This window comes from Balearica regulorum, chromosome 6 (assembly GCF_011004875.1).
Source record: "Balearica regulorum gibbericeps isolate bBalReg1 chromosome 6, bBalReg1.pri, whole genome shotgun sequence".
NCBI lineage: Eukaryota > Metazoa > Chordata > Aves > Gruiformes > Gruidae > Balearica > Balearica regulorum.
In genome coordinates this window covers 35,778,664-35,801,210 of record NC_046189.1, presented here as the reverse complement: position 1 = coordinate 35,801,210, position 22,547 = coordinate 35,778,664, and the positions used below count along the sequence as shown (strand labels likewise).

Below are 22,547 nucleotides of genomic sequence, written 5' to 3'. Positions count from 1 at the left end.
AAGCTTTAAGAGTTATTACTGACATGGCGGTCAAATTTGTGAAAGGAACAGCAGGTGCTTTTGGCTGAAGGATTATATGCTCTCCCAATTTCATCATGCTTGTCCTTGATTTCTCTTCTTCATTTACGGACAATAGATATTACAGGAATTTAACAGGAAGCAAGCATCATTCTTGTTCAGTAAGATCCAAGCAGTTTAGTCTCTCAACCAGCTCCTACATTTTAAATTCTCATGTCCTAATTTCCTTGGCAACATGACATGGTTTTTATAAATTTTCTTCCTATTCCTGAAAACTACCTGGAAAAACGATATGAGGGGGATAAAAAAAAAATTTTAAAAAACCAAAGCAGCAGCATTATCTCTACCAGGGGGACAGATGATGACCTACCATAAGCAGGTTAAAACATATGGGTTTTTTCTTTCATCTTAGGACCTATGGAAGTGGACTTTAAAATGAGCTTCTGGTCAATTTTTTTCCTCCCTTATTTTAGTAAGTTACTAAGCATTAATATGCTCTTTCTCCTCCCAGAGCCCTTTTAGTAACTTACTATACATTAATTTGCTCTTTCTCCTCCTAGATCCCTTCTTCTATTTGCTACTGTTTCTTTAAAAAAAAAAAAAAAAGCATTACCAGAATTTTTCTCCAGTATGCATGATTGAAAGGTACATTTGAATCAACAAAAGTGTTTTAACAATTTCTTAACTGTACCCTCTGTGACAGGAATAGAAGCACTTACAGTGGCATAACATAATTTAGGTATTGGTTTCACTGTAGAACTAAAATTGATGAATAGGCAAGCCTTTAACAGAACTAGTTTTACTGAGCACAGGTCTAATATTTGTAAGGAAAAAGTAACACTGGTAATATAATTTCAAATGTTGTTTATTAAACAATTCCTCCTTTATGAAAGGGCGATCCTTTCAGAAAGAAACTAAATAAAGACTCTGAAAACTAGATGAAGACAGCCCTCCTTGCCCTAGGTCACAGGGCAGATGTCTATCAAGTGCCTTAATTTCTTATCAGGACATACGTGTTGCTCAAAAGAACACCTAAGCTACAATAAAGGGTTCTACCACATAAAAGCAGAAGAACTGCTATTTCTCTCATTTTCCTCAAGTCGCAAATGCCTTTTTTGGATATTGTACCAGCTTAGCTGAAGAGCAGCAGAAGGGGAGCTCATTTAAGCTCATTTCACTGTATAACAGGATTTTAAATAGCAGCACTGAAAACTAACATCATCATGTTTTTTAAAGGAAGCTTGCTGAGATTTTGAGCATCAAAGACAGTTTAAATGTTCTCATACCTGGAACAATAAAGAGACTTTGAGTTTTGCTGGTACCTGCAAAATATTTTTTCTTTCAATCAGCTATGCTGAAAGCACACATTGCATATTAAAATCTGGCACTCTGCATATCCCTGGCAAAACTTCTATTATACCAAGTTACTAAACTTTCAAGAACTGGATGATTTCCCAGACTCATATAAATTACTCCAGCATTAATTATCTTAGGTAGATTCAAATCAAGTAGCATACACTTAAAATCAAATCAGCATTGCCAGTGGAGCCCTCAGTTCACTGTCAAAGCAACAGGCAAAAGAACCTACACTTGGGCAATTTACCTTTTGCAAAAGGCAGGATATAACCAAGTAGACAGAAGCAAAAACACCCCATATCCACCACTGGGGGATAGGGGGAATGACAAGTTCAACTCCACTATACAGGACATTTTAAAGTAGCTAAATAGAACTAATAACGTGTACAGTTTTGGTTAACAGAAGTAACTGCTCACTAATTAGATAAGACATACATATTTCAATTATTTTTAAGACTGATTTTAAAAAAACCCAAAACAAACAGAGAAGAGATTGTTGCTGGGAAGCAGGAACCATAGCATAATTAAATTTAATTAATATCTGTACAAAGCACATATTTCCTCCTCACCTTACTTCAGTAATGACTTGGGAATCCATTGCAGCCAAAACTTAAGTATGTTTGTTCATGCCAGAAAAAATAAAGCAAATGCCCCAAAATTTGAGATATTGAAATTGAAATGATCTAGTATTGAATCTGAACTCTTTGTAAGAATGTTTAAAATTAATGTGGTTTTCAGATTTCAGTCACAATAGGACAAGTTTGATGGTACATTCCTTTAAGCATTTTGTGTGTTGTAGCTCATCTTCCATTTTGCTTGCAGAATTACATTTCTGTTTCCAGGTTGGAATGTGAACCCAACTAACATTGTCAATTACGCTGCATTTAAAGATTTTTTTTTTCCCCCTAAAGATCGACATTTGCAACTTATGGGAAATAAGTTAATCAAAGCAACATAGGATATTCAGGGTAGTAAACTAAGGTATTTAAATACTATGGTGCTCAATTTCATGAGCAGCTGACAATTTTTAGGGACCAAACCAACACCAGTATCATTGGGGAGAACTAGGATGGAGATTCTCCCTTGACTGTAATGACTCAAACCTTAAAGTTACACAAGATAAGTATCATCCCACCCATCACATTAAGACTTCTTATCTAGAAACAACTGCCTTGTAAAACAATCCTTTGATAGACATGGATTCCTGGCTTTCCTGCAGGACTTTTAAGGATGTTAAAACCTGAAATACAAGCCCCCACATCCAGTTGTAACTGTGAGGAATAAGCACCACACACCTGACAGGTAGGAAGCACTGGAATAAATCTGGTATGGCTGGACTGCAGGGATAGCTAACATGAGAAAAGGCCTATGATAATCTAAGGTCTGCGCCTGGAAATGCAACACCTAAAGTCCTGCGATATCAACAGTAACTACACTCACAAAACTTGGAAATGATAGGGCACAGTTCCTTTCTCAGGCAAAACCACACCGACTGAGGATAGCTACATTTCCACTGGAATTCCAGGACAATAGGTAGTCAATGCATGTTGTAGCTGTTAATGCATATTTTCTCTCTTTTCAGGTCTGTGAATTTTAGTTCTGTCCTAATTTCTCTCTATATATCAAGTTTTGCTCCTACAGAGCATCTTTATGTTCCCCATTTATGAAAAACAATTTATAGCTACTTTAGAATATGCAATCCTTAGTGAGTGCAAATGAAGCAATTTCTTTTTATTTGCAGCTCTAAGACTTTTACTGACTTGAGAAAACACTGTTAATGAAAGCAAGATTAACAATACATTTACATCCCATTTAAAGTCATTATGGGCATGATTTCAAGACAGTCTTTAAAAGCAAGTATTCTAAACAATTGCATAAAGAAAATAATGATTTTGTCTTAAAAAAAACCACAACCCAACAACTTTTAAGAACAACTACTATGCTTCATTTCCAACTACAAAATAAAAAAGGGAATTAAAATACAACTACATATAATCATATATATCCAGGCTTGCAGTAGGAGTATTTGCCTATTTTATTTTTTCCTAATTACCTCCAAAATCACATATATTAAATACAAAGTAAAGAACTGGAGCTGTTACACACCTTCTTCTATCATCACTATGCTATCTAAACAAGTTCGATAAAAACAGGTCAGGCACAAGATGACAAACTTAGAAGTGTGAAAGGTTTTGTGAGAAGGTACTATATCCATCTCTGAAGTACCATTTGGACATTTCAGAAGACAGGCATGACATGACAGACCTGAACAAAGTGTGTTCTAAGGACATTCAGTTTTTCACCTTCCTTCTAAATTAGGTCTCAATTATAAATCCAGTTAAGGGCTACAGTCCTAACAACCACAGATAGCTTTGTAATACTGAAGGAAAGAATAGCATGGTCTATGGTTATTTGCTGTCCTGTTTAATGAGGTAGTGACAGCAATCTTCCATGACATAGTAGAGGATGACCAATAGAAAAATAGTTTTGCCATTGGACACATAGGCATTTTCAACAGTTCAGAAGAAACTAAACAGAATCTGCCCCATCATTTATCTATTACAAAGTATTAAGCCACATATTTTGGAGACAAAGGCAGGTAAATCCTGACAAGACTAGAACAGCTGGGGAAGAGACAAAGAAAGGCATCAGAGAACTCAAGCTGTGGAACAGAGAGAAAAAAACCAAAGGTTTGTGCTACTAATGGAGGGAAGAAACTTGCAGAGAGAGATGTCTAGGTGCCAAGTAAAAAAAATTAATTCCTCCAAAGGACAGGGATATCTGCTTAATTAGAATAAATCCATTTGCCTTGCCTATATCATACGGCAGATGCTTACAACTCCTGCATTCATTCTTCCATGAGGCTGTTTTTGTTGGTGGTATTTTGGTTTCACTCTCCACAGCTTGCAAGTGCTTTTCCTGATACATAGCGATATGCAGCTTTCTTTCCCTCAGTCTTTTACTGCCTTGGCAATCATCATCCCATCAATGATCTTAAATCTACTTATTAATGGTTATTTTTCAGTGCAGAGATGACGGTATTTAAGACTAACATTCCTCTTCCCTCCAACCCCCATAATGCATGGATTAGAATCATAGAATAACCTGAGTTGAAAGGAACCCATATGAATCATCGAGTCCAACTCCCGGGTCCACAGAGGACCAGCTGAATCAGAGGATATGACTGAGGGCGTTATCCAGGCGCTTCTTGAACTCAAACTCGGTGCTGTGACCACTTCCCTGGGGAGCCTGTTCCAGTGCCCGACCACCCTCCCAGTGAAGAGCCTTTTCCTGATATCCAACCTAAACCTCCCCCGTCGCAGCTTCATTCCGTTCCCTCGGGTTCCCTGGATTGTAGAATAAGAACAAACCTCCTTTTCTGGATTATACATAAGCCAATGCAAATTGTTACGGAGATTAAATATTTTGGGGTGGTTTTTTTAAAAATACATCTTCCTAACAGTGAATAAAAGGCACTACCCCATAAGATAAATCCAGGCCATTCGTTTAATTTTTTTGTCAATATTTCCTGACACCTTAACTTTATAACAGCAGTCCTTATAGTGGATGAAGTATTGCCTGTTCCACCACCCAGTGACAAAGGTAATAAAACAAACTTCAGACCCTGTATTCTAGCTAATTCAGAACTAGTATGTTGTCACCTGACCTGGATAAGATTAACAGGTGGGAGACAACAGTGACTGGTGAACCAAAACCTTTTTGACCACAAGAACTACCATAGTGCTGACATGCACATGACTTCTCTAAAATTACTTTTCATATGAGTGCCTCTTATTTTCAGTCTCATTTAAATGTTACTTGATGGTCACTTCAGAATATGACAATTCAAAAATCTTCCCTAATAATCTCTGTATTATTCTACTCTCGGACTGCTTAAAGAAATTGGGAGCGCTAGCCATGTACTCTATAAGATATTTTTTCTCATGTACATTGTATCTCCAACAGTGTATGCAACAGCCAATAGGTTACTAATGCATATAATCTCAAAATAATCTGGAATTTAGAGCCAAAGTTACATTTCAAAATATAATCGCCAGTTTCTGGAACTGTGAAGACCCAGAAACATACCTTAATTCAAATCACAGTAGGTTTAGACAGAGGAAAGATCATAGCCTGTTTCTTACTTGTCTGTAAAGCTAAATAGCAGCTTAGAAATCAAGTGATAACTGTACTCAGGAATATCATTGCAGTGTGCCAATAGGTACGAAACCTGTTAAGCAATTAGCTACTAGCTAGGGAAGCCAAAAACAAACCCCATACAACTCCCACCCCCAACCCATCCTCTGATATACTCAATTAGTGAACAAAAGAACACAACAAATTCCAATAAGCCTCTGATAATCTTCTCTAACATTTCTCAGCAAATCCTTTGCTCTTTTTCCCACCACTACCATGACATTTAACCTGCGCTTAATGAAAAGTAGTACATCCAGTAAAATTTCACTAGTCAAACTAATCATCCATTAGTTAAAAACTTGCTGACTCCTGTACTACTCTCAGAAGTTCTGTTTACCATGGACAGGCCAAAATTTTTGGTTTTTATTTTAGCATAAAGACATGCTTTCAATGAGAAAGCCTCAAAGATATGACAGATCTATTTACACTAGCAGCTACCACAGTACAAGTGACATTAACTTCAACGGGCTTACATTACTAAGGTTCCACTTTGTAACTGAATGTCATCCTACCACTCTGGAAATCAACATCCTCAGCCTACAAACTGGGGTTTTAATTACACTACTCATGTAACAACAATGTTCTGATTGTGATGGAGACTCCTGAACACGCTCACATCAACACTAAATGAAGACAACAGTAAAGCTGAAATAATTATCTAGCATATGCATGATGAACTGAACAACTGTGTAATGAAGGCTGTTCAGTTCATTGTGCATATGCTAGATAATTATTGCAGCCACCAGCTATTACTCCTGTATAAGAACAAAACCAAGAAACCAACTGCCTCGCCAAACCCCACAGCCGTCGACAACATCGACAGATTAATTTCCCCAGACTAGGCCTGACTATACAGCAACACTTCTTTGCAGGAAAGCAGATTTGCCACTTGAGTCTCAGAAGTTTCCACACTAAAATTTGTTGAATGAGATTTGTTGAATAAGAAAATGTGAATGGGATTTTTCCAAGTTACTGAACTGTATGAAAATAAACCTTAAATTAATTTTTAAGGCTCACTTCTGGGATATTCCATTGATTAAAGAAAATATCAGCTCAGCTATAACATCTCCCAGCTTTTCAGTAGCACTTATTTCTTATGTTACTGAGAAGTATTTCATTTTAGGGATTTATTTTTCCCATAAAATTATCTATCTACAATGATGCCAGCCTTAATAAAGCCAGCAGATATTAAAGTGTAAGACTATATTGTTACTACAGTGTTCTACAAGATTTATGTGGAAGCAATTTAACAGAGCTTACTTCACTCAGTGGAATATTGAGTTGTTACTCTTGCTCAAGACTACTCCCAAAAGAACCTTTTACTTGGTTCTCAATAACAAGAATCTAATAAGCTACTGTCCTGTTTCTGTAACCCACAAGAGAATACTACCACACCCCATATCCCAATCAGGACTTTTATCAGAAAACTGTTTATTATTAACCCACAGACACAAAATTCCTATAGAAAAGTAGTTTTTGTCTGACACAAGCTTCTGTGTTTTCTCTTAGAAGTGTGCCCTGTTTTCTAGGTTGTGCCAGAAAATTTCAGTTGCTTTCCTTAACTTCTCACCTCATCTAAGACACTTAGTCTTCAATGACCAAGTGGACAGCCTCAGCCAGGAGTTAGCTAGTTTGTCCCATGTCAAAGAGGGTATTTCAGGACTCTTGCGCATAAACATTAACTGCACAACTAAACTTCAGAGGTATTAAATTTGCTGCCATACATTCTTAAAGTATCCTTATTGGTGTGTTCTCCTTTAACACAAGATATTTTCATACTATTTCCCCTCTCCTTTTCACTTGAAATTTGATGTCACAATTTCTTTATAGGTACATCTCCCACCTTGCAAAGGCCATTCATTTATATGCCTCTTCAGTGTATGCATGATGACTGCCTAAGCTTTCCTACCTAATAATCGTGTACCAAAATCGTCAAGCAGTGAAGGAGAAAAGGGAAGGTACGGGGAGTACTGGCTAGCAGCCAAGGTGGGATGATAGCTCACTCCACCATTGATGTAGGGAGAAAGAGACTGGACCTTCTGCTGGTGACAAGGGCAGCAGCCAGACCTACTGGCCTCAGGAGCTCTGCTGGCTTGATTCTTCTGACACCTGGGGATTTGGATTACCTGCATCTGATTACTTCAGCCTTATGCTGTACAGCCCTGCTGTAAAGGTTACACCTGAGCCACCCGTGAGCTGCACCTAGCTCAAGAGCCCCAGATAGGTCATCTCTACTCAGGGCAGACATGCTGAGCTGTGCTGTAGTGCTTTGTTCATACAAGCAAAACTCAACATTTTAGTGTTTTGATCAAATCACACTATTACTATATAGTGTATTCTTAACACAACCCAGTCTCTGAAATTCAAGTCAGGATTCAGCAACAGCAAAAGACAGCTTATGTGCCAAGTTCTTCCCTTGTTCTGCTACATTGAAGACACTCAACTTCACATGTGCGCTCAGGAAAACACAAATATGGACAAACTGTCTGGTTCCCATGAAAACTGCTCATCTACTTCAAATAATTAAAAATGACTGCGCCTCAAAGAAGTAGGGCAAAGGAGGAGAGAGGAAGCAATAATCATCCTACTTGCTTCCCTAACACCAGACAGGTTTTCCTGACCTGCACCAAAGAAACACATATGATAAGAAAGGGAGAAGAACAAGACACAGACTTAACATGATATAGTAGTGAAAAATAAAGTGAAAAGCTTCTTACCGGCATATTGTTTTTGCTATCAGGACAATTTTCATCCTTTTCTGCTTGAATCTGTTCTTGACTTCCTGATTTTATAAGGTTTTCAACTGGGTCTGTATCCTTAAATTCAGCTTCTGAACCCTTCATTGCATCAGTTTCATCTTTTACAGTAAGAATATCAGACATCCTCATTAGAAAAGGTTATTTTAAAATTCTACAAGAAATATGGAACCTTTAGGACAAAGAAAAAGTGGATCACTGAGTAATTTTAAATTAATTTTAAAAGTTACATACATACACAGCTACCCAAAATAAACATAACATGCTGTAAAACGGATTCCCCCTCCTGTTATGACATTTTCCCCCGTCTTGTATCAGAGGGAGAGAGTGATCATTTTCTTAATCACTTTTATCAAGAGGCTTATAATAACAGACATCTATACAAATGAGAACTAAGAGCTACACTACAGGATAACACTTGCAGATTTTCCCTTCTGTATTGTAAAATAAACACATGAGCATTCAGATACTCCAAACCAAGCTAGCTTCCAACAGAAGCAAGGGAAGCTTTTCTCATTTGAAAGGAAGAGAATTACATATAGATTTATTTTAAAAGGGTTGCAAGTAAACAGATGAATCATAATGCACCAAGAGTGCAAACATTCATAAATTTCATTAAAACTTTCAAGTTTCAAAGTTGCCAGGTAACAACTGGGTAAGTTCTGAATGCAGGAACTATCTTACTTACTAAATGTAGTGAAACTAGTTTTAATAACTCTCTCAAAAGCAATAAATAAGACCAAAAGAGAATGCTTTGGTCATTATGATAATAACAACAATTCTCAGTAATTATAATTTATCAATATAATAATTAATAACAGTATTATTTTAAATACTATATAAACACAACTATAATGAATAATGCTGTAACAGAACCACCCCAATTTTACCTAAGAAGTAAGAATAATAGAACAGTTTGGGTTGGAAGGGACCTCAAAGATCACCTAGTTCCAACCCCCCTGCCATAGGCAGGGACACCCTCCACTAGACCAGGTTGCCCAAAGCCCCACCCAGCCTGGCCTTGAACACTGCCAGGAAGCGGGCAACCACAGCTTCTCTGGGCAACCTCTTCCAGTGCCTCACCACTCTCACAGTAAAGAATTTCTTCCTGATGTCTAAATTTATCCTCCTTCAGTTTAAGGCCATTCTCCCATGTCTTATCACTCCATGCCCCTGTAAACAGTCCCTCTCCAGCTTTCCTGTAAGCCCCTTTAGGTACTAGAAGGCTGCTATAAGGTCTCCCCAGAGCTGTCTTTTCTCCAGGCTGAACGAGCCCAATTCTTGAACACTTCCAGGGATGAGGCATCCACAACTTCTCTAGGCAACCTGTTCCAGTGCCTCACCACCCTTACAGTAAAGGATTTCTTCCTACTATTTAATCTAAATCTACTCTCCTTCAGCTTAAGAAGAAATACAACTTCTTGACATACTCAGCTACAGTGCAAGATGTACAAATAAAAGTTTTACAATTAAGAGAAACAAAGGCTAAGATCTGAATGCTTAAAATCCTTCATAGAAAACAAGTAACAATGAAATAACATTATGGAAAAGTTTAAGTAAGTATCTGATTTAGTACCTGATATGTCCTACAGTTTGGGGATTGTGGTCTCCCACAAAAATAAAATAAAATATTCCTAAGTTCCTTTTCACAGTTGTCAACCAAGATGTCAGTTGTAATGAACCATCTGGAATCCGGCAGGAGTCGTCCCATGTCCTTATCCCCAGTGTAGAGTCCTGGACAGAACTATGTTGTCTTGAATCAGCAAGAACATCCCTTTCGAATGCCTAAAAATCAACAAAGGAAATACATGATACTTTTATTTGGGGTGGGAGGGGAGAGGGAACATGATGACACCCAAAACCTTAAATAGTTATTTCAAGAAAAAAAAGTACAGAAGTAGTCAGCATTTGTCCTGTCTATTCATTCTACTTCCTTTATCTAGCAGTAATAATTTTCATTAGACTTCTGAGATATTTCTGTATTACAGAGTTAACAAGTAGTCATAATAAACATTTTGTTGGCATTCCTAGTGAAACTGTTTCTATAAACAAGCAGGTATCTTCCAGAAGAGTCTGAAAAGACAGTTTGAAATAGGCAGCCCAGCAGGTATGGAGGAGTAATAGGCCATGAAAGCTCACAAATCCCTGTTAGCATAACAGCATTTTTCTCTTTGTCATAGCTAATACTCTACAAGCATGATACATAATCCGTATTTTAGGCAACTTGAATTACAGAGGACAATTTTATTTTATTCAAAGTAATTGCTCTTGAATGAGGATTTACAAATTTCTACAAAACTGACAATGTTCCATCTTCCTTCCTCTTCAAATTTACTTTTCTGAGAACTAAGTAATATCACCACCCACAAGGAAGCACGCATTTGAAGTCGTAGGCAACAACAGACATCTAACAGCAAACAAAATGTAACCTATAAACATAGCAAAAATATCCTAAAGCAAAGAAAACAAATAACTATATTTCAAACCTGTGAAAGATACACTGAAATAAAATAGCTGAAAAGGATCTCTCTATTGCACCGCCCAAACGCTTTTCTCATGACTAGTCAGGGGCTTATTAAAAACAGTACAAATGATAATAAACATCAAGAATACCTTCTGTCACCTCAGTTGAACTTAATTTCCATGTAACATGATAATTAGAATCGTTTCAAGAAAACAAACAAACAAGTGAAAAACATCAGAACTGTTTGAAGGGAAATTAAGAAACGAATGAGACATTTATTCCAGTTATAAACACTATTTCAATCAATATAGGTGAAGAACCTGCACTGAACAGTTCTCTTTCAAAATGAAGAGTTGCACTACATGCAGGAAGAAAGGATAGAAAGACAAGTGGTGCAAGATCTTAATGTCTACAGCACGTTACATCTTAGCTGAAAGAATGTGAAAGCATTTAAGCATTCTGCTGTATGAGGTCACTAGAAAGCAATATCAAAATTACAAGGTCAGGCTGTGACAGTGCCCAGCCTTTTATCAGTTTTAATGTTTTGTCAATGCAATGATTCAACAGAATTTAATATAAAATGATGTAAAGAAAACCAGTTAAATATAACACTGACTTTACATGAGAGAAAAGCCATATCCTGTTTCAAGAAAATCCTACAGAACTGAAGATAGAAAGTATGATTTACAATGAAACAGAAGAGTGCAAATACTTGATATCCTCTACATTCCACAAGAGCATCACCAGCTTGTGTTCAAACTGTTTTGCATGCACTTAAAGATACTGCAATCTTCTGATCCCTTCCTGGAAAACAACAACTGTAAAGCCAGCACAAAGCAACACTTCAGAAGATAGATGCACATAAATAATGAAGAATAATATACTTGCCCCTTGCCCTCAAATAAACCCTGCAAAAGAGCTTTGGGTAAGAAGAATTTTAAATTATCATTTAAACAGTGTGTAGCATTTAACACCTCTTCTTAAGCGCTAAGGTATCTTAATTCATCGCAAATAGTTACAATTCTGAGGAGAACACCTTGTCATGCTGAACTACTCCCTGGGCACGACTAAGACTGTGATGGCATGCAGGATGAGCACAATGGCCCATAAACTTCCAAGTTTCCTTCCAGGCGAGATAAAAGCCTAGCTACAATTACTTTTTTAGATCTGAAAAAACATACAGTTTGATAAAAGATACGAGATACTATAGACATTTTGACTTAATAAATCTTACTGCAAAGAAGTATGGAAAAGATAAAAGAGGGGCTGTGATTCAGGCCTGTAAAAGACCCTATTCACTGAATCTAACAGGGGGAAAAGGATCACAGATGAAAGAACAAATTGGAAACAAACAGGTGCAGAAATGCAACAAAGGATATACAGTACTGTTTGGCTGTTGAGTTAGTTTTTCCAGACAATCCAGATGGTGATTTAAGACTTATGAAGAAGCTCGGATTAACCACCTTTACTGTAAACAAGACCTGAATAGAGATGCTGGTTTTGTTGATTGACATGATTTATATTGTATTTAAATAAAAGATAAAAAAATTACAGGCTGAAGACAGGAAAAAACCAAACATTTATGCCCAGTTGCAATATAATCCTGAAAATTAAGTGTAATTTAATTGCTACTCCCCACACAAGTCACAAATGCAGTAATCAACACTTGGAAGTTTTTTCTTTAATTCTATCAAATTCACTAAGAGCTCCTGTCCCTTTGCAACACCACTGAAGAAAAAAAAAAAGGGTATCAGCATACTCAGTTAGCAAAACTCATGCTGCAAACATATTTGCTTGCCTATGCCAATCCAGAAAACTGATGCACAAGAAAAAAGTACTTATATTTTCTACAACAACCTGCCAATGAGCTTTAACTTGTTATTAACAGATACTTCATCTGCAGACAGATTTAAAGCCTGCAGATTTTGTGCTACATAATCTACAGCAAAAGGGATGGAATCAAGGAAAAGCTGTGTAGTTTCAATTCACGTGAAATAATATTTTTTTTGGTTTTACAGAATGTAGCTATTCTGAGTTAACTGGAATCAATTTATGCTCACCCATGAGTAAAAGACAAACCCTGTGCTTCAGATTAACAGCAAAACATACATAAGATAAAGATGAATCTGTGCTTACCTGATTATTTTATTTGATTTTTTTTTAGTAGTAACAGTCAAAGATTCATTGAAAGTCATAATGCAATCTTGTGTTTGTGACTCACAATAGTGAGTTACTAGTACTTGGATTTCATCCCTGAAGCTTCCTCTAATTCAGACAATTTTCAGAGCTGAGATAATTTGGTTCTAGTTTCTAAACTTGCACAGATTGGATTTAAAAAGACTGAAGTAACTTTATGTGCTGCAAACTGGGGACATAGACTGGACGGCAATATAGACTGATAGAGGTTAGCAGAGGGACGTGATACCTCTGCCCTAAAATTATCAGAACAGTTGAAAGGACTGAATATTAGGGGTAGAACATTACCTAGTTTTGCACTTAATTCAAACAGCTAGCAACAGGTCTCGTGATAAAAGCCTTCCGATTTTAGTGTCTTTTATAGGTGACAATAATAGGTACCTACTTTAATATACACGTAAGTCCTTGTACTTCCTATAAGAGTGGAGGATAACAAGTCATGTTTATCTTCTTTAACCTTCATGATTGCTGTCCCCATCCAAACACTTAGTATTGAAATGTATGCTCTTCCCCTTCTTCATCACATTGAATGGTGGTGGGTATAGTGTTACCATTTTAAAATTTTATTAATTCTCTTTCTGAAGAGTGGTAACCACTTTATCTAGGCAACTATTCTGAACATGCCCCTTTTCAGAGGGAAAATTGTTACTATCAGCTGTGAGATGGAAGTAATCGCTGTGGTCTCATTGCTTTCTTTTGCACAACCCAGAGGACAAGTGAAAAAAGATAGCAGACAAAACCACTGCTGAGTTTTATGACAGAAGCCTCCTGAATCATGATACATGGAAAACCACTACATCTTTTGTTTAAGGTTATGACTTGAAAATAATCATACGCAAACCCGCTAAATTGACTTGTAATGAGTGAGGATATTTCTGGGAACAGGATCTACTCAACTTAATCCAATTTCTCTAATAGGCATCAAGACTTCCACCTCCTTGTTGGCAGTTAGATGGAGATAGGAAGCTTTGCTCTGCCCATGACGGAAGAAATTGATTCTTTTTCTTTTAAAAGGAAGGTAAAAGACAGAAGGCAATTTTTTTGTTCTTTGTTATTGATATCATTGCTGTCAAAAAGACCCCAGGAACAGCTGTCAAAATAGCTGGTATCAATCAAATTCAGGGCAGGAAATTGGATTAGAAGGGTGGGGGTGAAAAATCTACATTCAACATGCAAAGTGGGCACACTGTCAGTGGAAAGGTAAAATGAAAATTAATTTCTTACACAGGCTTCTGTTCACCAGATATTTCAACAGATTTCTCGCACAAGTCTAAAAAGTATTCCTTATTACAGACGATATCCACCTACCTCATTTTTACTATGATTATACGTAGTTTACCCCCTAACCTGACAGTCAAAATCAGTCAGTGCTAAGTTCCCAGCGAGGCTCATTGCAAGTCATTCAGAACTCTCCAGACTGTATGCAGCACCTTGTCTTAGCTCTAAACATTTGTGCTAGTTACATGTACAGCTGCACTTGTCTTCAGAAGTTGCTTTAACTTTATTATCTGAGCACTGGAGGCTGGAACTTAATTATCCATCTCCCCAAAACCAGACCAAGTTTATGTGAAACAGTATAGAGAAAGCCATACTTGATGTACTGTATACCTATGGTAGATTTTAAAGAAAAGAAAACATAATCAATGTATTAAAATTTAAAGCAGGAAGCAGCAGTCTATCCCAGCACCAGAAGGCCAGCAACCACAGGAAAGACAGGTGAGATACAGGACCAAGAAGCAGCTGGGGTGGGGAAATAAACACTAAGGCACAGAGACAGGCAGTAACAAAGTCTGGTATTTGCCCCAGCTTTTTACATACACATGAAAAAATTTGTATCTTTTTTTACATGTTATATAGTTTCCATGTGCTAAATGTGAGAAGATATACAGAGGGAAACTGATTCTCTCTAGGACCTCTACACTTCCAAAACACTTCATACTTCCAAAGCCTTCCATGTCTTTCAGAAAAGCAATCCTAAGGAAGACAAACATAGTGTAACACAGAAGATTTCTGACCAGCAATCAGGAATCCTCCATTCACAACTACAAGAACCATCTTGATGATCAAATTAAGTGAAGAGGCTGGGAACGTGCTCAAAACAGTGGGGACAGAGTTGAGAACAGACTATATTAATCTAATAAAAGATACCGGCAATTACACATTTTTTGCTGTTGGTTTGCTTTCGCTACATTATATTTCTTAACTCTCCGAGCTTGGAGTCACAGAGCTGACATTCCTCTGCTTAAAAGAAAGACTCCTTTATGCATGTACACATGTACTGACGAATCACAGCGGTAGGTTATTTTCTATACTATTTATGCTGTATTCCATTAAAATGAGAAGAATCAATGTTGGGTTTACTTCTATTCCCTTGAAAGCAGGACTATAAGGATAATCTCCCCTAGGAGACAAAGTATCCAGAAGGGGAAAAATACATAAAAGATGCTCTGCATTAAACAACAATTACATTTACTACAAAAAGACTAGACTACTGTTGTCCTCATCAGAAGCTATACTGTCAGGGAATATACAGACAGGGAATCTACAAATTCACTTGTTTCTCCTTTGGGAGACCTGAGCTTTGTATAGGATCCATGTTACTTCAAAAACTCTTGTTATAGAAATAGTTGCATGGGATAAAATCCCCCAAACACTGGCCTCCTACCATAACTTACACAGCAGCTTTGTGCAGCAACTCTCTCTGCAGCTTAAGTGGAAGAACTGATTGATGAGTACAGTAAAGCCTCTGGGAACAGTCTTGCCTTACCTCTAGGATACTGGTGATACAAGCCTGCCTTGGTTGTGGAGGCTTTTTTTTTTTTTTTTTTGAGAAAGGTCAGAACCTTCCCTAGGGAAAAAAAAGGATCTTTCAAGACTTGTATTAAAAAACCTTGCCACAAGAGCTTTTCTAGCTCAATTCAAGAGCTTTTTCACCTCAATTATTTTAGGCAACATTTAAACACAATATAAACATATTTATACTAGTATCATAACCTCAAGGTTCCTGTGATTAGAACAAACACCAACCCTCCCAACCAACCAAAAACACTCACAAAAAGTTAGATATGTTTCTTTGTTAGAATGAAAGGGGAAAATGTTTATGCCTTAAGCAGAAAGATATAGATCAAAATTATCTTGTTCTTACATTAACAAAAAGTATGGGTATAACTAAAAGAGAATTACTGTATCCAGCTACTGCTCAGTTCTTGAGGACACTACACAGTTCTCAAACAATTTTGGCAAGTTAGACCAATGCCTCAGACAGCTAAATCAACGGAAAACTCACTGCTAGCAGGAAACCCTACTGCTGTCAAAAAAGGGAGGTCTTGCTCCTGCTTCTTCTCCCCGTACCCTCTACCCCATGCTCTTGAAGTGTGATCCCACCTGCACCTTCGCATCAGCTCTAGTGTTTGCTGAACTCTTCCATGGTGTGATTCAACAAGTGACTGAGAACCATAAAGCTCTAGGGTAGATTTTGCTGTGCTACGGTAGTGCACAGGAAGTTTATATGAGCTCTTGCCAGCACGAAGTAAACAACAAGAGGATAGAGAAACAGTTGTACCTCTCTCTTTTTGCAGTGGTGACTTTTCTATCAGCTCTGCCCCAGCAGTCAATTAAAGACACTCTTCAACAGCACCAGCCTAATTAAAATAAAGCTATATGAAGGTGCAGATTAATACATTTGGGGGAAAAAAAAATAAAATAAGTATGTATTAACTGAGAGCCTGTAGATGAATCCTGGGACAAAAGACAGACAAGTCAATAGGCACCTCTATTTGGAACAGGTTAATCCCTTCTGGGAAAGTTTCCTTAGGAGAGGGGCAGGAAAAGGACTGGAGCAAACTGCCTCATGTGATAAAGGAGAGGAAGGAGAAGGAAAAACAAAAAACCCATACAACCTTAAAAATCCTGACTTGGAGAGCAAGGGAGGATTCCAGAGGGAGCAACAATTCTCCTGCCCACGAACAGGCCAAGCTATGATCACAGATGCTCTGAGAGCCATAAGCCAGGGTCTGCAACCAAAGTTTTGCTCTCCCTCGCCCAATCAGTGCTTTACTCACCTCTGTGGCCCAGGGATTCAAAGACTTTTAAAACCTACCATGTAGATTTTATAAAAATGTAGCAGCTGATCTTAAGATTACCATTCATTTAACAGAAAATTCAGAGCAGCTCTGTACAATTATGAGACACAGAAACTGGAATTATGCAGAGGCAGCTGCTCCCTTCTTTCAAAAAAAGCCAACACATACATAACTCTGCACATGCTTTCTGCATGTTATCTTATGTCTAAAGTTTGAGAGCAATTAAACTAACTAGGGAGCAAAGAATCCCAGCCTCCATACTGAACTATAATAGCATGCAGGTCTGATCTTATTAATAAGACAGTATTTAAATAAGAAATTTGTCCATTTTTGAAGCATGAATAAAAAAAAAATTCCCTAATCTTGTTTACATTTATGTACTGGAAAATGCTGTACAAATGAATCCATGCTGCATTGACTTAAATACACTGAAATCAAAGATTTATGCTTCTCCCAATGATACCATCTACAGGTTTTGAGGTTATACATTAATCAGTTAACAACTGCATTAGCATCAGAAGATACTTTTTATTTTATTCAATTTATCAAGCTATTTAGTAATCAGATTTTCAAAGAAACAGTATGATAATAAATCAGAATACAAAAGCATAATGTACAGCTACTCTACCTCTTCCAAAATTAAGGACTGGATGCATCCCACCATCTCTGCAAGTTATGTCCTATTACCTACTGAGTGTAGACTTCATTAAAAAAATTAACTGGACAGAAATAGCACCAAATTTACCAGAAGACATTCGCAGACTTTCTTGAGAAAACTCCCTCTGAAAGAAATTCACAAGACAGAAGGAAAATTCCACAACCGTGAACCCAATAAAAGGCTCTCCTCGGTATGCTCTAGTTAATCTTGCTGCACTGGTGATACAATCTGCTCTCTTACTTATCTGTCTTGTCGCTCTGTCAGAGGTACTACTACACCAGCAGAAGTTGGCAGAAGAGAATGTGTTTACACCTTGATCACTCCACGTTGGCCTGGTGTCTAAGCTCACATAGACCTTCCCTGACTGCATACACCAGGATATGGGGCTTTGCACTTGTGTGACTGAGGCACCACCATACTACCTTCCACTCCACTGACTTTGGTGCTAAGTCAACAGCCGTGAGAGAAGAAGGACAGACAGAAAGATACATCATGTTAAAGCATGACAGCAAGATTCACCAGAACATATGTCATACATCTACTTCAAACCTATACACACCTCCAATAGGTACAGGTTGCCAGTGCTGTATTATTTCCACAACAATAATGCTGCATATCAGAAACAGAAATTGAAATTGCCCTCAGTCTTATACTTAAAGACCTCCTTTCCTGCAAAACTGAGTTTTGCATACTACAATCTTTTAAGCAATTTTGAAAAAACAATATAGTGCCTCTCTGTCACATTCAGGCTATAAGCTAGGACATTACCACTGTTCATAGGACAATTGACAGGCTTTTAAAGAAGACATCTTTCACAGTAATAGGCATGTGAGAAGCCAAGACATATTACTAGTAACTACCCCTCTTTTTTTATATTTTAAATTCTGAGCAATAATCTAAAGCTTTTTAAACTCTGTCTCACCTTCTCCTGTGAGTCAACTACTGAATGCAATAGAAACACTTAGCTGACAGTGACAAAAGAATAACAAGATAACTCCTTCAGAAATATAGTTGCATTTATGAGAATAAGAAATTTAACAACCAGCAAGACTAGAACAAACTTTATTGTCGATATTGATAGGAAACTACAGTATTAAAGTGCTTATGCAGATCAGCAGGAGTTTGTTGTTAGCATTTGTTATCCATAAACGCAAAAATTATGTCCCAGAAAACTTTAAATGTACACTGATAGGCTGAAAATAACACCAGAACTATACACTGCTTCTTCAGAGTAATCTGGAGCACCGACTCCTCAGGAGGGTCAGCCGTTCTATTCTGCATAGAGTACTGCCATTCTCTTACTAGTTCTTTTCTTGAACTTCACTTCGGACTTTAACGATATGAACAGTCAGACCAAAGTACATTAGACAACTTTAGCTTCCTCATGGCAAATTAAACAGTCCTCAGGATGTAGCCCCTGCTACAATGTAACTTGACAAAGGGGTTCTGCTAAGGGCTTCCAGCTTACTATTAAATCTAGCAGGCTTCAGATATTTTTTCTTTTTTTTTTTTTTTTATGGTGCCAAAATACGCACTTGTAATTAAAAAGTGCAGACAATTTAACGATTTAACCATGGACTGAGAGCAGCCCTGAGAAGGACTTGGAGGTGTTGGTGGGTGAGGTCAACGTGAGCCGGCAATGTGCACTTGAAGCCCACAAAGCCAACCGTATCCTAGGCTGCATCAAAAGCACTGCGACCAGCAGGTCGAGGGAAGGGATTCTGCCCCTCTACTCTGCTCCCATGAGACCCCACCTGCAGTACTGTGTCCAGCTCTGGGGTCCCCAGTACAAAAAAGACATGGAGCTGTTAGAGAGAGTCCAGAGGAGGCCACAAAGTTGATCAGAGGGCTGGAGCACCTCTCCTGTGAGGACAGGCTGAGAGAACTGGGCCTGTTCAGCCTGGAGAAGAGAAGGCTCCGGGGAGATCTTATAGCAGCCTTGTAGTACCTAAAGAGGCTTACAGGAAAGCTGGAGAGGGACTGTTTACAAAGGCATGGGGTGATAAGACATGGGAGAATGGCCTTAAACTGAAGGAGGATAAATTTAGACATCAGGAAGAAATTCTTTACTGTGAGAGTGGTGAGGCACTGGAAGAGGTTGCCCAGAGAAGCTGTGGCTGCCCCTGGCTTCCTGGCAGTGTTCAAGGCCAGGTTGGATGGGGCTTTGGGCAACCTGGGCTAGTGAAGGGTGTCCCTGCCCATGGCAGGGGGGTTGGAACTAGATGATCTTTAAGGTCCCTTCCAACCCAAACCATTCTATGACTTTAGGAAAAGGAAAGGGTTGGCATACTAGGATACTACCCAAGAAAAAAAAAACCAAAACCCAAAAAACCAAAACAGAAAACCACACTACAATCCTTGTTTGGACTAGGGAGACTACACAACATGAAGCACAATGAAAGTCCTCCTGACAGACCAGGAATGTTCAATCCACATTTTAACAGATGCAGGGTTTCCAATGAAACTACCGTTCTAGCACTGAACAATCTGTATCGGATAAAAACTGACTTGGCTAGCATACGCACCTTCGTATAAAACACAACTCTGTGGCTAGTTCATTCTCATTAGGGTAACTACAATAATCTTAAATGGTTTATACACTGTTTAAATCTGTAGCTCCATTAGGATCTGTTCTCACTGGTTTGGGGGGGGCAGTTTAAGCTGAAGAGGGAGAGGGGGGAAGAAAATAATTTCTGAAACAGACTTAAAGACAGTTAACTAAAACCTATTTTTTTATATTGTCTCACTGGCAAGCATCTGCACAGCGTAACATATGTTGACAGACAAAAGCCCTTTGTCTGTTATAGCATTAACCTTTCAAAAATGGCATACCTCAGAAATAGCAAAGCATTAGGTTGGTGGATAATATATATATATTGAATGGCTAAGCCACTCCATCCCAAAGAACATGCCTGTCTAAAGTCATGAGGAAAGAACTATTTAGAAATCCTTATGAAATAAAACATGACATATCTTTAGTTTTTGCTAGCATAGTTCTGTTGACTTGGGAGGTGAAAAATGAATGCCCTTCTCACATGACATTGCTGTACCAGCAAAAGCTCTGTAGAAACAACTATGCTGACAGAAGATTTTGTTGGCTTAGCTTACATCACTCAGAGAAACCTAACTGACAGCAGAAAAACTCCTCCTGTCTCTTAAGCCATTTCTGCTCTGGGAGCTCTACGGCAGATGGACATATAGTTCTGTATCCGTGTCCCCACACCTCCATCCTCCCTCAACTTGAAGCCATTTCAACTTTCAAGCTCCTCCATTTTTATTCTTGCTTTGTTTATACTGCATGCTCACCCATCATTCTTTATCAGCTCCTTTTGTCATCTTGCATAATTTTTTTCTCCATAAAATTTTCACTCATTTTCAACTATGTATTTAGAAAGCCTCCAACAATTCCACGAAACACGCTGTAATACCACACAGCACAAAACTCTGCATCACTGTAGAATACAGTGTCTATTTAATACCTTTAGGTCATAAATTCATTCAGATCAAGGCCCCAAAACTGAAGCATCTACCTGTTTTAAACTATTAAATAGAAATATTAAAAACAACTCTCAAAAACTGAAGAAGAATCACCTATTATTAGATCATTCCCTGAAGCTAGGTTTCTAGTGTTAAGGCCTTAAAATGGAATAGAAAAAGCATCACAATATTCCTGTGTCCATTAGAAATAAAATAACTAGTGAAAAAACAACTGGTTTTCAGTTTATGCTGTTATCATTGCTTACTAATTGTCACAGAGGTTTTATAGCACACTAAAGTCTAAGTATAGCCTGCATTGTTTAAGGTTGCTTTAAAAAAAAAAATCTATCAAAAAAAAAAATAAAAAACTTGTTTTATATTGCCAAACTGTAAACTAACCAAAGGTATCTTCAGGTCTTTTCAGCTCAGCATTAATACTAGTATATTAGAAATAAGACAGAAGTAAGAGTACATAAAATATTTTCAGTTCAGATGCAGTAAAAAACCCAAACCATCTTGCTACTCAAAACACTTAATAAAAAACACATAACAAAGTACATGCAGAAAACAGGTAATATCAAATAAAGTACATCATGTACATGTCCTCAGATGATACAGTAGCAAACTAAAACCTCAAAAACAGTCAGATTGACCTCCCCCCCAAAGTATTTTAAGTAAATAAACTGAAGCATTGTCTGTTACCATTTTCAGTGGATATCCTTCAAATAGCAACTTTCTTAAAAGATACAAATCTTCCATTTCATTTAGAAAACAGCCACCCAGAGCTGCACACAGCAACTAACAATTTTTTTATACAGAATTCAGGTTTTATTCTTAGAATATGTAAGTTTACATTTTTCCTTCGGTATTTCAATAACAGGGAAAAAAAAGGGTCTTTAAAATAGACACACAAATTTCAACAGTGGATGACAGGAATAGACTCCTAGAGTTACCAGGCCAGATTAAAAATTCTGTTTAGGGCCCTAGACACTCGAGATTATGAAATGGGCTAGGTTTTCAAAAAAAGTTATGAAACAAAAGCTTCAAATACAACAGGCACTTTCTTTCCCCCTTATAACAAGAATCACTAACTTGGTGAATTACTGCACCATTATGGTCTCTCACTGACTTGGTGAATTACTGCACCATTATGGTCTCTCACTGCATAAAGTAAAATAAAGATAAAAACCAAAGTAAACAAGAGAAACGTGAAAAAACTTTCTATTTTTTTCTTGCTATTTTGAACTGAAATCTATTTTTCAGTTCAAAACTTATCTTTATAAAAATTTAATCTTAATTATAGCTCCTCATTAGAATGGAGATAACAGTAACACTTTATTTTT

General features: G+C 37.6%; 1 protein-coding gene across 11 annotated transcripts in view; it reads right to left on the bottom strand.

Moving 5' to 3' along the window:
- The window catches only part of R3HDM1 (R3H domain containing 1), a 54,456-nt gene extending 44,414 nt beyond the window's left edge, over positions 1-10,042 (bottom strand). For 10 of the 11 annotated variants that reach the window (XM_075757193.1, XM_075757200.1, XM_075757198.1 and 7 more), the window contains exons 1-2: positions 9,904-10,042; positions 8,289-8,499 (exon numbers count right to left, since the gene is read on the bottom strand). In XM_075757193.1, the coding sequence (XP_075613308.1) occupies positions 8,289-8,459 (171 nt within the window). In that variant the 5' untranslated portion in view covers positions 8,460-8,499; positions 9,904-10,042. The remainder of the gene's footprint in view (positions 1-8,288; positions 8,500-9,903) is intronic. The other variant, XM_075757194.1, reaches the window with a different exon arrangement.
- Between the last annotated feature and the right edge of the window lie 12,505 nt (positions 10,043-22,547).